Here is an 18,325-nt window from a genome sequence, read left to right as displayed (position 1 = left end):
ATTGAATATATTGTTTACATAAAGTCAGAAGATGGGAAAAACAGTATGTTCACAAAAGTATATAAAATAAGATGGTAACATCATGTTCAGACATTTAGAAATAAAATCATTTATCTCATTTTAGCCTATACCACTCATGCCATTTTTACAATGGCTACATACAGAAGGCCCATTTCTCCTGCGTGAGTTTTGACAAATCAAATTAAGTATAATTAAATCAGCTTAATTAGGGCTGGGATTCTTAAACTCAACATGCATCAGAATTGCCTAGAAAGCCTGTTCAAAGATTGCTAGCCCCACTCCAGAGTTTCTGATTTAAAAGGTCTGCATTTCTAGTAAGTTCCAGGTGATACAGACAGATGCTGCAGGTCCCAGGACCACACTGCAAGCACAAAACCCCTTCCTTTCACTGAATCAGTTGCTTTTAAAACAAATTTTCTTAGGAATGTAAGTACCAATTCACAGTAGATAGTACTGCATCATATTCTGCCTTCAACTATTTATACTGGTCAGTAGTTTATAAATTTGATGCATTCTTAACAGTGCTAATCATGGTTAAAATTCTCTATTCAGATAATATAAAATGTGAAAGAGAAAAGGAAAATGTGGCTAGTTTGATAATGCCAGGTGTGTTTCCAGAAAACCAAAATGTCTAATGCTTAATTCTTCACTACCCTCAGCCTGATCATATTTTGGATGTTAAATTTTGCATGTAATTTATGATAACCACTTACCTACTGGAGTATTGGCAGCACTTAGTGACGCAGAAGATGAGATAGAGGAAGAACTTTCTGCCCGGGCTAACGGAGCAGCAGGAGGTGGGCTGGTATTGGAAGTTATAGGTGGGCTGAATGGCCTGGGCTTAAAAACAAAATGTCATTTACCAAAATGCTAAAACAATTCCCCAGTTATCAGAAAAGATTTTTAGGTATCAGGAATATTAATTTTAAAATACTAAACCAAATTTATTGTGTTTCTTAAAACTCACAGTTAGAGATGCCTAGGTCAAATCATTTTCAAGAATATATTAAAAGCTGAAAAGGCTATTTTAAAATAATGCCGTCAAGAGAATCTTTGTATATAAAACTTTTTCTTTTTTCCGTATTTCAAAAAGTATGCTCAAGATAGATTCTCAGAAGTTAAACTGTTAAACATTATGAAGGCTTTTCATACATAGTGCCAAACTGCTTCCCATTTGGGTAACTCACTTTACCCTACTGCCTGTAAATATATGAGAATATTTCTCTGCACTCTTGCCAGCAATGAACAGATGAGCCTTAGAAGAAGGAAAAATAATAAAATTTAAAACCTTTTAGCTAATTCCGTAGATAAAAATAAAATTGGCATTTCTCTTTTATGAGTTGTCTGTTAGCTTTGCCTGATTTAGTTTGGGGAGGTCTTAGTATTATCTGAGCTTTCACTAACGCTTTTCTTTATTTGATGCAAATATTTTCTTCCTAAATATTGCTTTACTTTTGGCATTTACAAATCTGTGCACATTTTCCTTATAATTCATTGTAATGCTTCCTCATTGAGAAAGTTTACCCCATTCAGAGGTTTGAGAAAATCTTAATTCTACTGTCTTCCCACTTTTCTGGTTAAAAGTAAAAACAAATATGAAAAATATGATTCCAATTCATTTATCTTTTACTTTGGTGAATGTTTTTTTTCCTTCCAAATTCCTAATTGTTCCAATAATACATTAGCAACACTTCCTGAGGTGTTTCATTTTTAAAATATGGAATATTGAGCTTAATTAAAGACAACCTTTTCCTGCTTATAAAAGTTATAAGTAAATGCAGTATTTATTTAGTGCCTATACTGTGTGTCAGGTCTTGGGTACTAGATACAAAGCAGTGAATTAGACACTGTTTCTGTCCCCATCTATTTGAGGAACATGAAAAACAGAAGGCGAGAAACAACCAACAAAACCCTATAAGCATTCATACACTAAAATTATTCAACTCTACTCGCATGAATATAAATTTATAGATATACACTCTTATAAAAATTAGATTATACTGCCCAAAATATTTTACATTTAGTAAACCCTTGTGCCCCCAATTAATTATTTTTAAAGTATTAGTTCCAGAGAATGGCTTTTGGATGACTCATTATTACGGACAGCAGGTTGAAAAAACACAGCAAGGTGTAAAATGTGGCTGTGGAAATATACAGATGGAGGTGGTACAGGACATGAGGTGACAGGCATTATGTAAACTATTAGGCATTAGCAAAGTATTAAGGATATGACATTGGCTAAAGCATAGTCCAGTGAAGAAAGCACACACAAAAACAGTATAGTCATCCCTTACACTTTAAATCATCTCTAGATTACTTACAATACCTAATACAATGTAAATTCTATGTAAAAAGTTGTACATGCAATGCAAATACTATGTAAACAGTTGCTAGTGTGTGGCAAATTCAAGTTTTCTTTTTGGAACTTTCTGGATGCCCCCCCAATATTTTTAATCTGTGGATGTGGAACCCATAGATACGGAGAACTGACTGTGGGTCAACTTTATATACAATGTGATTGATGCACTAAAAGAAACACGAGCAAGTGTATGGATATAAGGAAGAGAATGACAGAGGATGATTAAGTCCACTGTGGGGTGGAGAGGAGGAGTAACCATCAAAGAGGGCTTCACCTAGGTGGTGATATGTAGCAGGGTCTTAAAGTGAGCAGTTTCCTACATAGAAAACTGAGGGGTATTTCAGACAAGAGGGAGTACAATAGAGACATGGATATGTAAAAGAGCATGATGTGTCTGGGGAACAGTGGAAAGTTTCAAGTGGCTGGAACCTAGGTTGCAAAGAGGAGAAAACTGGACAGTTAGTATGGTAATGCAGGTTGCTGAGTCAACTTTATGAAGAGTCTTGTAGATTCAGCTAAAATATTCAACCACGTGGATTATAGGTGTACCACTGTAGATGTATATCAGGAGAAAAAGATTAAGCTTGACATTTAGAAATTTAATTCTGGCAATTAAACTGGCAAGTGAAAGATGAAAGTAAACCAGAACAGACTGAAGGAAAGAAGACTGGTTTGGGAGAGCCTGACTCTCAACAGAACCCATATATTTTCTTTCGTTATCTGACAACTTTCGAAGACCAATGCCTTTTTCTTTTTTTAAGCAATGTGTACTTTTACAAGTCAATTAAGTGATGTGAACTCCAGACTGCTTATGTATAAAATAAAGCAAGCTGGACTAGATGCCCACCAGGACTCCCCTGGCAGTATACTTCTAGGTCTAAGAACAGGCCACCATTTTTTCCTTAATATTTGACTTTAAGCAAAATTATATGAAAATTGCTTCTTAATTATGAAACAATGGGTACTGAATTGTATTTTTATAATGTGCTAACTTTCTCAGATTTGAAATCTCTTTCCTCCTGAACAACGGTCTTGCTCCACAGGTATGATCACTGAGATAATATGGGGAAGTGAAGGAAGTATCAGCAGGGAAAACTTTTCTGTACTTTGAAGACTTGAGTAGAAAATTCCAAGCATTTAGCAGTAAAGGGACATACAGAGAAATATCATTTGCATATTAAATCAAAACAGTTATAATTTAAAAAAAACACCTGAGTACATACTATTTCATTAATCCCACTGAGTTTTCCTGAAGTAAGCTTTGGTCTGGAAGCAGGCCTTGGAGGTGGGACAATGGTACCTACAGAAAGAGGAGTTGTGGGCCTGGCTGGTGGGTGGAAAAAGAGAATTTGAAGAAAATCATTAGTATGTACCAATCCCTAGATAAAAACATTCTATTACAGAGAAACTATTAGGATTCAAAGCTAATTTTTCAGAAGTTCTTTTTCTTTAAAATGTAATTATAGCTATTTGTGAAATGCTAGGAATGTATCAAGCATGCTTTTTTCGAAGCTACCAATAATATTCCTGAAAAAAAAATTAACTTTTCAATAAAACTGACATAAATTGTATTCCTGTTTCAATTATTTATACATATAAAAATTAAATCTAATAAGTAAGCTGGTGAAAACCAGTTTAGGGCCTAAGGTCTTTAGTTTACTGGCAATACTTCTACTTTACAGTTATTTGCAAGACCAAGCCTTTGAAGCAACATCTTCAAAATAATAACATGAACTCTAAATAAAAACATTTACCTTAATTAAACTTGTAATCTCACTGTTAAGTTGAAACACACTGTGCCATTTTTTAGTGACAATCAAACATATCTTTATAGTTTACAAAAAAAATTTCCACAAATCACTATAATTAATTTTTGGTAAATATAGAAAATCATATATTGACTTCATAAATCCTACATAAATTTAGTGTTCAATGTTTTTCAACACTATTTGCAAATGTTGCAATTTTAAAACCAGAAATACTAACCTCAGTATTCCTAATTAAAAATAACTCTCCAGGGACTTCCCTGGTGGTGCAGTGGTTAGGAATCCGCCTGCCAATACAGGGGACACGGGTTCAAGCCCTGGTCCAGGAAGAGCCCACATGCCACGGTGCAACAAAGTCTGCGAGCCACAACTACTGAGCCCGCGTGCCACAACTACTGAAGCCCACGCGCCTAGGGCCCATGCTCCGCAACAAGAGAAGCCACCACAATGAGAAGCCCACGCGCTGCAACGAAGAGTAGCCCCCGCCTGCCACAACTAGAGAAAGCCCACACACAGCAACAAATAACCAACGCAGCCAAAAAAAAAAACCTCAGCATGGTAGAAATTAATCAGTGAAATTCAAGTGTATATCATCAAAAGTCACACATGTATTAACATAATCAAAGCAAGAGTGTAGAAGCAAATACATTTAAATGACCTTTAAATTAATTAAAATGATCCTCAAATTCTTTTGGTCCATTCTAAAAGATAAGTCTATAATTCAGATTGAAGAATATAATATGGGTGTGAAGAAATATGTTTCAGTAAGTTCTATAAGTTTACAGATGTGCAAAGTTAAAAATATAAGAATGGGCCTAAGTATGTACATGGGGAAACAAACAGTAAAGCTGAGGACCCTTGGCCAGCAATGGAGGAGTGAAAGGAAGGAGCACGGAGGTGGTAGCAAGAGACCTAAAGTAAAAGGTAGTCACACTGGAGTGAAAGCAAATGCATGGGGGTATGGAATCATCTAGAAAGCAGATCATATGAAGAGATAGAAGATGCAAGCACCATTCAGGTTGCTTGAAGAAAACAGTAAAAACCTGGTAAGAAATCAAGTTTAGATTCTAAGCCTGCTGCCTTCTTCCAGTCAGCACCAGTTCTTTCATGCTGCGCCCCTATTTTAAGCTGTACATTGGAAGAAATGCGCACTAACCTGAAGACTGTTACACTTCCCTGTGCTATGACATATTTACTTTAACGATAGTTCATTATCAATGAAACCAGCACTGACCAATACTCAAGTTATTTCAAGCTTCTGAGGGGGCTTAACATGGTAGAGACGTTTACACCTGAAGCTTCATTACTAATCAAGTGGCCTGTCCAAATGGCATTTAGATTGACTCAATCCAAGCCTGGTAGAACTGTTAAGTTCACCTTCTACAAATAATCAGAATTTGCTTTTTGAGAAAAAGTAATAAAAATGCTCATTAATATCACTGTTTATAAATGAATCTATTAATTATAGTAATAAATTTATAAATTATAAACAAATCCATCTCCACACGCCAATTAGATACTGCTTCTAGAAGCTTCTGAAGGAGATGACTACAACTGTTCACAGGTTTAAGTATCTTAATTGTGTTTTGTGGTGGTGGTGGTGCTCACTTCAAATAAATGTCCACTAGATGCAGTATTTCAAGAACATGAAGTGACTGGTAAAGTATAAAACACAGGCAAAAAGAGCTAACCGGGCTCCCCTGGTGGCACAGTGGTTGGGAGTCCGCCTGCTGATGCAGGGGACACAGGTTCGTGCCCCGGTCCGGGAAGATCCCACATGCCGCAGAGCGGCTAGGCCCGTGAGCCATGGCCGCTGAGCCTGCGCATCCGGAGCCTGTGCTCCGCAACGGGAGAGGCCACAACAGTGAGAGGCCCACGTACTGCAAAAAAAAAAAAAAAAAAGAGCTAACCTACATCTGCTCTCTGACACTACCTAAGGGGAACAGATAAAGCATGTTTCCCATACCACCCTTCATCTGAATAAAGGCACAGACTAATCTAGGATACAGAAGCAATGATGATGATGCAGAAGAAAAACGAGCAGCATTGCTAGCTTCTTCTGTCAGTAGCTTTTCAAAACATTTAATATTATGGCAAAGGTCACGCTGATCCTCAGAGATGCAGCTGTTGGAAAAATCTCTCATCCAAAGCACCAGGGAACCCAAAGGTATTTTCAGCTTTACAATGCAATCTCTGGAATGCCTTCTGAGCTCCACTGGAGTCAGTAATTTTAACAAGTTCATCAGTAAGGGAAATCCACTGACTCTGCAACCATGAAGCAAAAGGACACTTATTGTGCTCGCTGGTGGTGTCGTTACAGCAGGATAGCAGAGAGGGTTGGTGGAAAAGTCTGGTAATGGGTTTTCTAGACCTAAAATCTGACCTGGTTTCAAGTAAAGAACCAATTATCACACCCCCAGACAAATCAGTTTGGGAGAGAAAAGCAGAGTTCCTATTCTGTTCACTAAGGTCAGCGGAAGAAGAATAAAGAAACTGAAAACTAGAAGCAACAGGAAAATTCTAAAACTAAAATATAAATCTGCAGAGCCAAATAGTTCTTATTTCAGGTTAATATTATTTCAATTACTCAAAACTAGAAAAATTTAATAATACATGGAACAAGAGCATGAGCTCAAACTTTATATTAACTGAGGAAAATAATTATGAAAATAAGAAACTTAAAATATGTATGAGTAAAATTTAAGGCCCAAAAATATATAAGGCCAGAATTATTCCTGATTTTCAGAGGAGCAAAAGGTAATGCTAACAGTCAGTAAAAGTCTAAAGAGGTTTGACAAGGTGTCAAAGTGATGCTGCTGGGTACATGTGTTCCTTAACAAAGTGCCTGACTAGTGATAAAACTTAAAAATGTCATAGGAAGTAAGACAGCTAAATCAGTGTTGGAGTTAATATAAAAAACCAGCCTAATATTTTTCAAAAGATAATTTTACAGGGGTTTTACAGAGCACAAGTGCTCAATTAACCCATGGGTAGAGAAGAAATGGTCTATACTAGCACTTATCAAAGGGAAGGAAGATATGAGCTATTTATATTAAATTTTATATACATATACTTTATCACATATAATTTATGTATATGTAAATTGTACATATATGTTTATTTTAAGAAGCAACTGAAAATACTTCTGTACCAAACTTTAAGCATGCTTCTTAAACATATAACAACACTGAAAGGTTTAACATATTAGTTACTAACTGATAGGAATTATTTTCTTAGACTGGTTTAGCTGAGATGGAGTGATTAATGAATTAAGATTCTGAAAGGGACAAAGGAGAGCAGGGAATAATCTGACAACCTGGCCATTTCTAAAATGTGAAAATGGTACCAGTGTAGACGATGTTAAGGGAGACATGCACTGTAAAAAGCAGTGGAAGAAAATTTAAGACAAAATGCCTATTTCACAATTTCACTTAGGGCCAGTCTTACAAAACAGGAGAATCATCATAATGTATTCATCAGTTTTATCAATAAATATATTCTGTCCAAGTGAAGACTTAATAATAATTACCACACAGCAGAATGTCTCTTTTCAACATCACTAACATTCTTTGAAGGGCAAAATAATCTGACATTTTTAGACTTAATAGGAAGTTTTTAAAAGGCATAGCAAAATAAATTTTAAAATAAGCAAAAAAAAAAGAGAAAGTTTTATCATTCCCTACCTACTAAACATCAAATGACAACTAAATGAAACTATCATTTTTTTACCTGAAGTTGAAAGTGATATGGGCAAAACATTCTTTAGATAGGTAGCAAGAGGAAAGAGAGCACTTTTTTGAAAAGGAGATTGTGCTAAAGAAAATAGAAACAAAGGGTGGAGTTATGAAGAAATTTCTATATAACTAAAACTTCTGTGATAACAAAGTGAAAATTTTTACTAAAGATTAATAAAACCAATTCAATAAAACCAATTTAATTATCAAAATTAAAATTAGGACCTTCTCCATTCTAAAAACAGAACAAAACAGTATTCTAACATTTTTACTAAACAAAAAAAGAGACCTTAATACAACTTCAGTTTTTCCTATACAATTATTTTACTTATAAAATCTATTAGTAAGATTAGTTTCCTAAAACTAAATAGTAAACAAATGCCAATTGAGAAAGGCTATAATGCCACTTCAGAATATGTGCAATTACCTAATGACTGCTTCTTGCTGTTCAAAACTCCCAATTGTTTCAGGTTAAGGTTGTCTAAAATCCACTTATAATTTCTTTTTAAAACATTAGTTTCTAAACAGTCCAATTTTAAATACTAGTGTTTATTTTATTATTAACAGTAAAATGTTTCAACATGGCTTATTTTTTTTGTTAATCTGCCAGAGTATGACGAATTGAACAAAGATTTTGGAATTAGTAAGATCCAGGTTTGAATCTATGCTTCATTTCCTAGTTATGTGGTGTTAGAGAAGTTCCTGATCTCTCTCAGCTTTACTTTTTCTATTCATAAAACAGGGACAATAAAAAGGACTTCATGCAGCAGTTAATGAGATGAAATCAAACAGAACGTGCATATATCCCAGCAAAGACACAGCAAGAACTCAATTCAAGTTCTCTCCCCAACATTCAAGCATTCCCTTAACCCCAAGTACTGCACGGCATTTCTGAAATCCCCAAGGCGGCTAAGATCAACTTAAAGTGATTTTATTTTCGTTTTTTGAACAAGCAGTTTTATTAAACATGCTTTGATGGTTGACTAGTGGGATTTCATATTGTGAAGAAAATAAAAATTTAATATATTCTTGCCAAAAGAACAACTAAAACACATTCATAAAGTTATTTCATGTTGGGAAGTGCTAAAGCCTTTCTGGAAAGCAGTTTGGCAAAAAGTAACAATGGGCATATCTTGTGACTCATAAATCTTGTATTAATAAATTATTATAAGGATATGAGATGTCCACAAAATCTGCTGTATCTATGGATGTCCATAATACTAAAAACTAGATGCAACTGAATGTCCATCAAGAATGGACTGGTTGTATTAACGCACATCTATGAAGTTGAATAATAAAAATTATTATTTGGGCATTGATATAGGAATGATGCCTAGAAATAAATATATTAAGGGAAAAAAAGTTGGTGTTTGATGAATTTTTATTGTTAAAGCCATATGGTCTTTAAAGTAAGTTAACAAAATCAGTATAAAATCACTTTTATATGAAAATATGATCAGAGGACAAGTTAAATTTTTGATCATTAAGTACAACATACAAGTAATGGATAAATCAATTAGAAAAGAGTAACTACTGCATTCCTTTACAGTTACCAAAAAAAAAAAAAAAAATATATATATATATATATGTTTACCTGATGATGATGATGAAGTTAGTGAAGTTGAAGAAGATGAATCAAGAGATGGTCCAAACAGGGGGTCCCAAGCAAGTAAATCACTGGTCCCTTTCCTACCATAACATTTTAAAAATAAGGATTTTAGCAAATGAGTATTTTATTAGTATAAAATATAGTAACTTATCTTTATCTCATAGAAAGCTCAATATATATGATTAAAGAGTTGGAAAAAAAAAAGAGTTGGACATTGTGCTTCACATATGATTGAATATGTGAAGAACTTAATTAGCAGGTTTAATAAACTGATATTTGTTAACTGCTATAAGCAGAACCCACAATAACATTAAGTTCGCAAAGGAGAGTAGATTAATCCCCACTGATTAAACCTAGTTATATTCTAATAAACGTAGGGGCTGTCAGAATAGAAATAATTTCAGTTTTACAAATGAAAAGCAGCATGGAGAGTCTATATGAGCTGCCTAAGGACACACAGCTAATTAATTCTGTGGCACTATCAGATGTGCTAATTCACATCTGGAGCCCAGTCTTGGACAGATAATTTCTGAAGTGATATGAAATCAGATAGAATTTTTATAAGGCCATACTTATTATCAAAGATGAAGAAAAAGGGTAAAGGATTTTTTTCAAAGTACTTTTTAAGTACAGGATGGTGGCTTAAGCTCCATGTATATAAACGACTCTATACAAACTTCAAAGATCTGATCACTGCAGTAGATCATGCCTAGGAGGAATTCTCCCTAGGTAACCCACTACGTGGGCTACTAAGGTTGGCTCGCAAAATGTATGGGTCATACATGTCTCTTTATGAGAGGTTACCAAGACTATGGACAAAATCAAGAGCATGAACATTCTCATTTCAAAAAACTCAATGTGCTGCATAACCAAAGATTTTCTTCCACTGACCTCTTGGAATCCTTCAAACTAGTTACTCTCAGGATTCAACTCTTGGCTCTTTAATGCAAACATAAATGTTTCTCTTTTCCATCTTAGTCATATACCCTTTTAGGATGCTTAGTCTCTAGGATCTTGAGGACCTGACCTTTGCCACCCCGTCTTTTTTTCAAGTTAACTGCCCCAACTTTATTGACAAATAAAAATTGTATATATTTATGGTATAAAAAAAGAAAATTCCCATTTAAAAATAATCTAATGTATCAAACTACCATTATTTAAAATATTTTTTAGAAATCCTAGAAAACAGGCCCACTATAATGAAAATATTACAATTACCTATAAGCACATATCTAGTATCTCAACATGCACCCACATGGAAGCACACTTACGATAAAGTATAGAATCACAACTGTATAAATGATTCCTAAAAACAAAGTCTTAAAACACTAAACTTATCTTTAAAAATGATAAATCAAATGAATACCTCCACTCTGCTCGATTAGTGCTTAGCTTTCAAAGTTTCCATTTTAAACTAGTCATTTAGTTAAGGCTACTTTTACTCATACAAAAAACATTAAAATAAAGTATTCTTGTTAATAAATACAGAAGTGAAAAAGGACCCATGCAAACACTGGCTTAAAATATTTTTCTCTTTTTAAGAAGAACTGACAACATGTCTTCTAGACCTCTCCTTTTTCAATTAAGTTGAAAAGGTTCATAAAGTATACAGTCTATTTTACAAGGTCACAGACAAAATTGAAGGAAAACAGTGAGAGAATTTCCATGTGAATAACTAGTTGAAATATAGACATGAATTTGGGATACTATCATTTATTTAGAAGCAGTGAGGACACCAAGGCCAAATACAGCTGAATGGATTTTTTACAAATTATCATAGAAAGAAATGCTGTCAAATGAGAAAATAATTTAAAACTTCTAAAAACTCTATATGATGTTTCACAGCTTAGGAAACAGGATGATTAAAAACAGTGTACTGTAATTAAAACTACAGAGATAATACAACGAAGGATACTTAAAATTTAAATGTAGTGGGGAGGGAATAATAAATAGGTGGAGGACACAGGATTTTTAGGGCAGTGAAATTATTCTGTATGATACTATAATGGTGGACACATATCAATATCCGTTTGTCAAAACTCACAGGATATACAACACCAAGGGTTAATCCTAATGTAAAACATGGACTTTGGGTGACAATGATGTGTCAGTGTAGCAAATGTGCTACTCTGGTGGGGGATTCTGATAGTGGGGAAGGTTTGGCATATGTAGAGGCTAAATGTATATGTAAAAATCTCCATACCTTCCACTCAGTTTTGCTGTGAACTTAAATTTCCCTAAAAAATAAAGTCTATTTAAAAAAAATTTTTAACGTGGAACTTACTCATTGGATGCAGCAGATGGCTTTGATTTTGTTAACTCTTCACCTAATTAAAAAGTTGAAATATTATGAAAAAATTAATAATCTGAGTAATAAAACATTTTAATGTAAGGAGAACTACTACACATACATCAATTTTTAAATTCTAGCATTAATAACATATACAAACAATTATGAAGAAAAGGAAAATAAGCCTTTAACAAGTCTTCTACCATGCTTAAAAATATAAAAATAGGGCTTCCCTGGTGGCACAGTGGTTGAGAGTCATCCTGCCGATGCAGGGGACACGGGTTCGTGCCCCGGTCCGGGAGGATCCCACATGCCGTGGAGCGGCTGGGCCCGTGAGCCATGGCCGTGAGCCTGCGCGTCCGGAGCCTGTGCTCCGCCACGGGAGAGGCCACAACAGTGAGAAGCCCGCATACCGCAAAAAAAAAAATAAAAAAAAAATAGCTGAATTTCTGTTAAATATTCATTTCTTCTAATATCTTTGATAAGAAACAACTTAAGTCAACTAAACTAATGAATAGTCAACTATTCATTAAACTGCTGTTCATTAAAAAAAACAGGGCTACAACTTTAAAAATCAGAACAAATGTTTAAATACTTATGTATTTAAATAATGTATGTAATAACTCAAGAATTTTAACTGATGAATCATGAAAGCATTTTTCAAGTTCTGATGATATTATTAATGATTATTTTATTGACCAAAAGTAGTTATTAATTCTTGAAGGACACTCTATTTTGAAAAATAAAATTTTTATAACAACAAAGGTCTCTTTATAAGGTAGTCTATTTTGCTACCTTCTGCATTTATAACATGAATCATTTCATAAGCAATTGGTACATGGAGGAACAGCATCAGTAATACAAAAGTCCTGCTGGTTAGTAAGCAATTTTCATTGCACCTTAATGTTTTGCATCACCAAGCAATAGCTGATGAATGCAAAATACATCAACATGGGTAATTACAGCGAACTATGAGGAATACAACAGTGTACATAATGCCCATTCACATCACATTCTCCCATTTGGCTCATTTCAGCTGTTTGTTTTGCCTCATGGTGCTTACTGTGGTGTTTGTCATCTTTTTGCATTTTGCCCTCATCTTGATAACTCAGTAGCCCCCTTTTACACTCATTTTCCTCACATTCCCTTATCATCAAGCTACTTACCATTTATGTTTTGAAAGTAAAAGCCTACTTTTAGTTTGGTATTTATTATGAATTTAACAGGTCTTTTTAATTGTGCTAGAATTTTTAATTACAATTGATGTCATGGTTTTTATTAAGCACTGTGTTCACAAAATTGCATAGCTTTTGTGTGGGCTGCCTCAACTCTATTTTCCCCACAACTCTTGTTATGTTTAATACATGATTCTGCAAATGGTGTTAACACACCAAAAACATTTTTAGTATAATTTGAGTTACTGTACTAAAAATCTTATACTAGAAGTTGCAATTGTGATACGACTTAAAAATAGATCAAGTTAAAACTCATCTTTCTGGGGACTTCCCTGGTGGTCCAGTGACTAAGACTCTGTGCTCCCAATGCAGGGGGCCCAGGTTCAATCCCTGGTCAGGGAACTATATCCCACATGCCACAACTAAGGGTTTGTATGCCACAACTAAAGATCCCGCACGACACAACGAAGACCCCGCATGCCGCAACTAAGACCTGGCGCAGCCAAATAAATAAATAAATATTAAAAAAAAAATAAGTGCCTTCTGGCTCATGAGGATGAGTTATGCTAATTAAACAGTTTTACGTGCTTAATCAGAAGCTGCTCTTTGGCTTTGTTGATTTCTGAAAAACGTTGTAGCCACGTATTCAAGTTTAAAGCATATCTCAAAACTAAAAGAAATAGTATAGATAAGTTGTCTTCTGTTGCAAAACAAGTATCCTTCTAGTCTGTCGTTATGGCTCATGATGAAAAAAAACCATTTCTACAACTACATATGTTAGGCTACAAGCTTAGCAAATTCCCTGATAAATTTTAATAGACTTAAATAACCAATTTAAATGTCAAACTTACTAGATGAATTCCGATTCATCTGCACCTAAAATAGAAATGCAAAAACTAAGTATCATTAAACAAATAATTTAATGCGGTACTAAAATATTTGATAAAATGTTAATGCTGGGAACATAATTTTAAGTTTTTAATATACCTGCTCAATTATAAACCGTATTTACATAAAAAGATTACAGAAAAAACTTTTTTGTAGTCAAAAAATAATACATGTACCTTTAAATCATTCAATAAAATGCTTTAAAATACCAGTATCTACAGCAACATACTATGACTTGCTAATTTAAAAACACAAATATTTTGAAAACCAATGTTCAAATATACAATTTCTTTTTAAGTCAATAGGTAAAAATATAAAATCTTGCACTTACTGGGCTGTGTCTCTAGTAGTACATGGAAGGAAAAAGAAAAACATAGTGTTTAAAAAAAAGGAAAAAGAAAAACATAGTATTTGCTTTAGAATTTAAAATATATTTCCTTGCTCTAATAATCATGTCTTAATCATGTCTATTGATAAAATCTATATACCTTAAAACACATACACTGTTGGAGGGAAAAACAACTTAAGCTAGATAAGCAAACTGGGCAACAAAATATACTCTCAAGACCCCTCTTTTCAAATATTAACAATTAAAAATTTTCTGATTATTATTTATTTTCTGAGTATGAAGTTAACACGTTTACTTTTTAAAAAAAAATAGAAAAGAGCACAAAGCATCAATTATCTTACTACCCAAAGACAGATGCTTAACATTTTGATATATATATGTCCTCTAGGCTTTTATTTATTTACATATATATTTTAAATTAGTTATGCTCTTTACACAATAAAAAATGTTTAATGGCTTCACAACTTCCTACTTCAAATATAAACCATAATTTAATCTTGGCATTAATGTTAAATAGTAATGGTAGAATAAAACCTCACTTCAGAAATTTGGTGGAAAAAAGTTCTCAAATTAAATTCAACAAGTGTATGACTGGGAGAAAAACACTTTTTCTAAACAAATACATAAAGTCTACTTAAAATATGTAATTAAATAAAATACAAAATGGTGAGAACTTTTATTCTCCATCAGCTACAATAAGTATGTGCAGATAAACTAAACTGACATTCTAAGACATGCTTTTTTCCCATAATTTAACATTTCTAAATTTAAGAGTATGACATCGATAGAAAGATTATGGTGATTTTTTTCTCCCTCAAAAGCTATCAAGTTTAGTATCTCAGAATTGAGGAATTAACCAATACCACTAAGAATTCTTATTTGCCTTTTCCTGTATGAAAAGTATGGAAAAACAACCATTAATTACAGTGACAGAAAAAAAAAAAGATATAATTTAATTTCACTTGAAATTGATTTTTATGGAATTCCTTTTACATAAAGTTCACCAAAAAAATGGATGAAAAACTTTAACATTAGATGAGGAAAAGGTTAATACTGTAGTTCACAAAACTCTGCCTGAGACATATAGCACTATTTATAAAATACATCAAATGGCAGAAATAGTGCATTTTCCACATTTTTGTTTAAAACACATTCAAAAGGAAGCAAAACTAAACCAAACTCAAAAATTCATCTGCCTGTATAAAAATTATAAACTGTGTACCTCAATAAAGCTGAAAAAATTATAAATATTTCCTCAGCCAACATGCTTAACTATTTACTATGTGATGTTTTAATTTTCGTTAGTCCTAAAATTAATCAGATGCAGGTAGATGAGGTTAAAAAACCAAAAAACAAAACCCCAAAGGCTTCTGTATAATGACTGCAAACTTGCTTATTTTCTTACTTACAGATATTGCTGGGGAGAGCGTTATATTTCCTATAGATACTTTTAATTCATCCAAGGAAGCCATTGTGTGATGTGAGTTATTCGGATGCATAGGTTTGATTTCTATCCGATACTTCTTTGGTTCTTCATCTTCAGAATCAGAATCACTAGATGAGTAGAAATGGTTCTCTTTGGTATGTGAGTATCAGTTAAAGAACTGAGTTTTTAAATTATCTTAATGCACAACCAGTTTTTCACACATTTATAAAAAGGAACAAAAAAACTCTGAGATAAGATGGACTTTATCAGAAATGTAACTACTAACTTTTATTCATAGCATGTCAAATAAAGATCACAGAGGCACATTTTATTACAATTAATTAAAAATTTGAAGAGTCTTTATTAAATAATAGATTATTTTAACTGTCTACTTATATATGCCAACACAATCCATAAGACTATCCAGATGATGAAAGGATATCATTCTGATTTGCTTCTGGTTTTATACTATAGCCTTCTTCATCCACATCAGGAATGTTCTATGGGGAAGAAGAAAAACTTTACTGTAACAGTGCCTCCAACTGCAAAAACATTAAAGGTTAGCAAAACAGCCTTAACTATTACTGAGGAGCTTTATCATTTATCAAATATCATAGATTAACAAAATTATTAACACTGGGAAATTATGTGTTTTTAGATAATTAGCTTCAAATGACACTCCACGCTTCAGACGTCTGAAAGAGAAAAGCACTGCAAAACAAACAGGATAAACACTGAAAGGAAGAGAATAGGTGTTTGGCTAGGCATGCCAGCAGTTCTGTGAATAACCAAATTTTTACCTAAATCTTCAAAGTGAAGAAATAAAAGCAAAAGATTGTATGCATCCACGGAAGAGAGGTGGTAAAATCAGAGGACTGACAGCTTAAGTAAATGGAAAAACATATCAAAAATATAGGACAGGGCTTCCCTGGTGGCGCAGTGGTTGAGAGTCCGCCTGCCGATGCAGGGGACACGCTTTCGTGCCCTGGTCCGGGAAGATCCCACATGCCGCGGAGCGGCTGGGCCTGTGAGCCATGGCTGCTGAGCCTGCGCGTCCGGAGCCTGTGCTCCGCAACAGGAGAGGCCACAACAGTGAGAGGCCCGTGTACCGCAAAAACAAAAACAAAAAACAAAAAAAATATAGAACAGGGACTTCTCTGGTGATGCAGGGGTTAAGAATCCACCTGCCAATGCAGGGGACACGGGTTTGAGCCCTGGTCCTGGAAGATCCCACACGCTGCGGAGCAACTAAGCCCGTGCGCCACAACGACTGAGCCTGCGCTCTAGAGCCTGCATGCCACAACTACTGAGCCCACATGCTGCAACTACTGAAGCCCACACGCCTAGAGCCCGTTCTCCGCAGCAAGAGAAGCCACCACAGTGTGAAAGAGTAGCCCTGCTTGCTGCAACTAGAGAAAGCCCATGCGCAGGAACAAAGACCCAACACAGCCAAAAATAAATAAATTAATTTAAAAATATATATAGAGAGAACAAAAAAACAGAAATAAAAGACTACCAAGGGGCTTCCCTGGTGGCGCAGTGGTTGAGAGTCCGCCTGCTGATGCAGGGGACACGGGTTCATGTCCTGGTCCGGGAAGATCCCACATGCCGCGGAGCGGCTGGGCCCATGAGCCATGGCCGCTGAGCCTGCGCGTTTGGAGCCTGTGCTCCGCAACGGGAGAGGCCACAACAGTGAGAGGCCCGCGTACAGCAAAAAACAAACAAATAAAGAACAAAACAAAACAAAAAGACTACCAAGAAAATTTAAACTATACTAAAATACCACCTCTTTTCCATGAGACTGGCAAAAACTCAAGTTAAAAAATATACTCTGTTGGCAAAGCTGTGAGGAAATGTACTGTTATACTTTATTGGTATACATACAAAATAGTACAATTCCTACAGAGATAAATTTAGCAATATCTAACAAAAAATTTACGTGTTTACCCTTCTACCCAGAAGTTCCTTTTCTAGGAATTTACTCTGAAGATATGCCCCCAAGAATTAAAAAATACATATGCAAGCAACAAGGTTATTCACCAGAGATTATTTGTAACTCAAAATTATTGGGAAATACTAAATATCCAAGCATAGCTGAATAAACTATGGTGCATACACAAAGTGAAGTACTATGCAGCTATTTAAAAAAAAAAAAAGAAAAGTTTCCATGAACTGATAATGGAGTGACTTCCAGAAAATACTGCTAACTGAAAAAAGCCAAGTACAAAAGAATATATATAGTATACTACCTTTTAAGTAAGAAAGAAGGGGAAGTTTAAAAACCATATAGATATCTGCTATCTTTATGAAAAAAAATTAAAAACAAAAAAACACTGCAAAGATAAATCAGAACACAATAAAGCTGGTTACCTAAGAAGGAAGGGTGGTGGAGCAGAAGGGATATAGAAGGGACACTTCTCTAAAAATGCTTTTGTGGTTAAGTAAGAGAATATAAAATTTATGCTCAAATGGATCAGAAAAAAATATACACACAAACACATGCACATACGCAGGGAGAATGGAACTGTTAAAGCAAATGTAGTAAAAAGTTAAAGGTATACAAGTGTTCTTTATACTATTTTATTCTTGTATTTCTTTGTAGGTTACAACATATTTCTAAATAAAAACATTTTTTAAATGGGAGAGAAAAAGACTGCCAAGAAAAGACAGGGTGTACCAGTTGGATACAACTGGGCAGCTAGTATCAT

At 34.4% G+C, this 18,325-nt stretch overlaps 1 protein-coding gene across 1 annotated transcript in view; it reads right to left on the bottom strand.

Annotated features, from left to right (window-relative positions):
• FCHO2 (FCH and mu domain containing endocytic adaptor 2) overlaps positions 1-18,325 on the bottom strand; it is a gene marked incomplete at its 5' end in the record, with an annotated part of 117,340 nt that overhangs the window by 27,202 nt on the left and 71,813 nt on the right. Inside the window, 8 exon segments of the mRNA XM_060146315.1 lie at positions 735-861; positions 3,604-3,707; positions 9,475-9,569; positions 11,774-11,816; positions 13,806-13,830; positions 14,174-14,185; positions 15,601-15,776; positions 16,060-16,117. Coding sequence (XP_060002298.1) covers positions 735-861; positions 3,604-3,707; positions 9,475-9,569; positions 11,774-11,816; positions 13,806-13,830; positions 14,174-14,185; positions 15,601-15,776; positions 16,060-16,117 — 640 coding nt within the window.

This window comes from Lagenorhynchus albirostris, chromosome 3, assembly GCF_949774975.1.
Source record: "Lagenorhynchus albirostris chromosome 3, mLagAlb1.1, whole genome shotgun sequence".
Taxonomy (NCBI): domain Eukaryota; kingdom Metazoa; phylum Chordata; class Mammalia; order Artiodactyla; family Delphinidae; genus Lagenorhynchus; species Lagenorhynchus albirostris.
The sequence above is the reverse complement of the archived record's forward strand: the minus strand, read 5'-3'. Positions and strand labels throughout refer to the sequence as shown.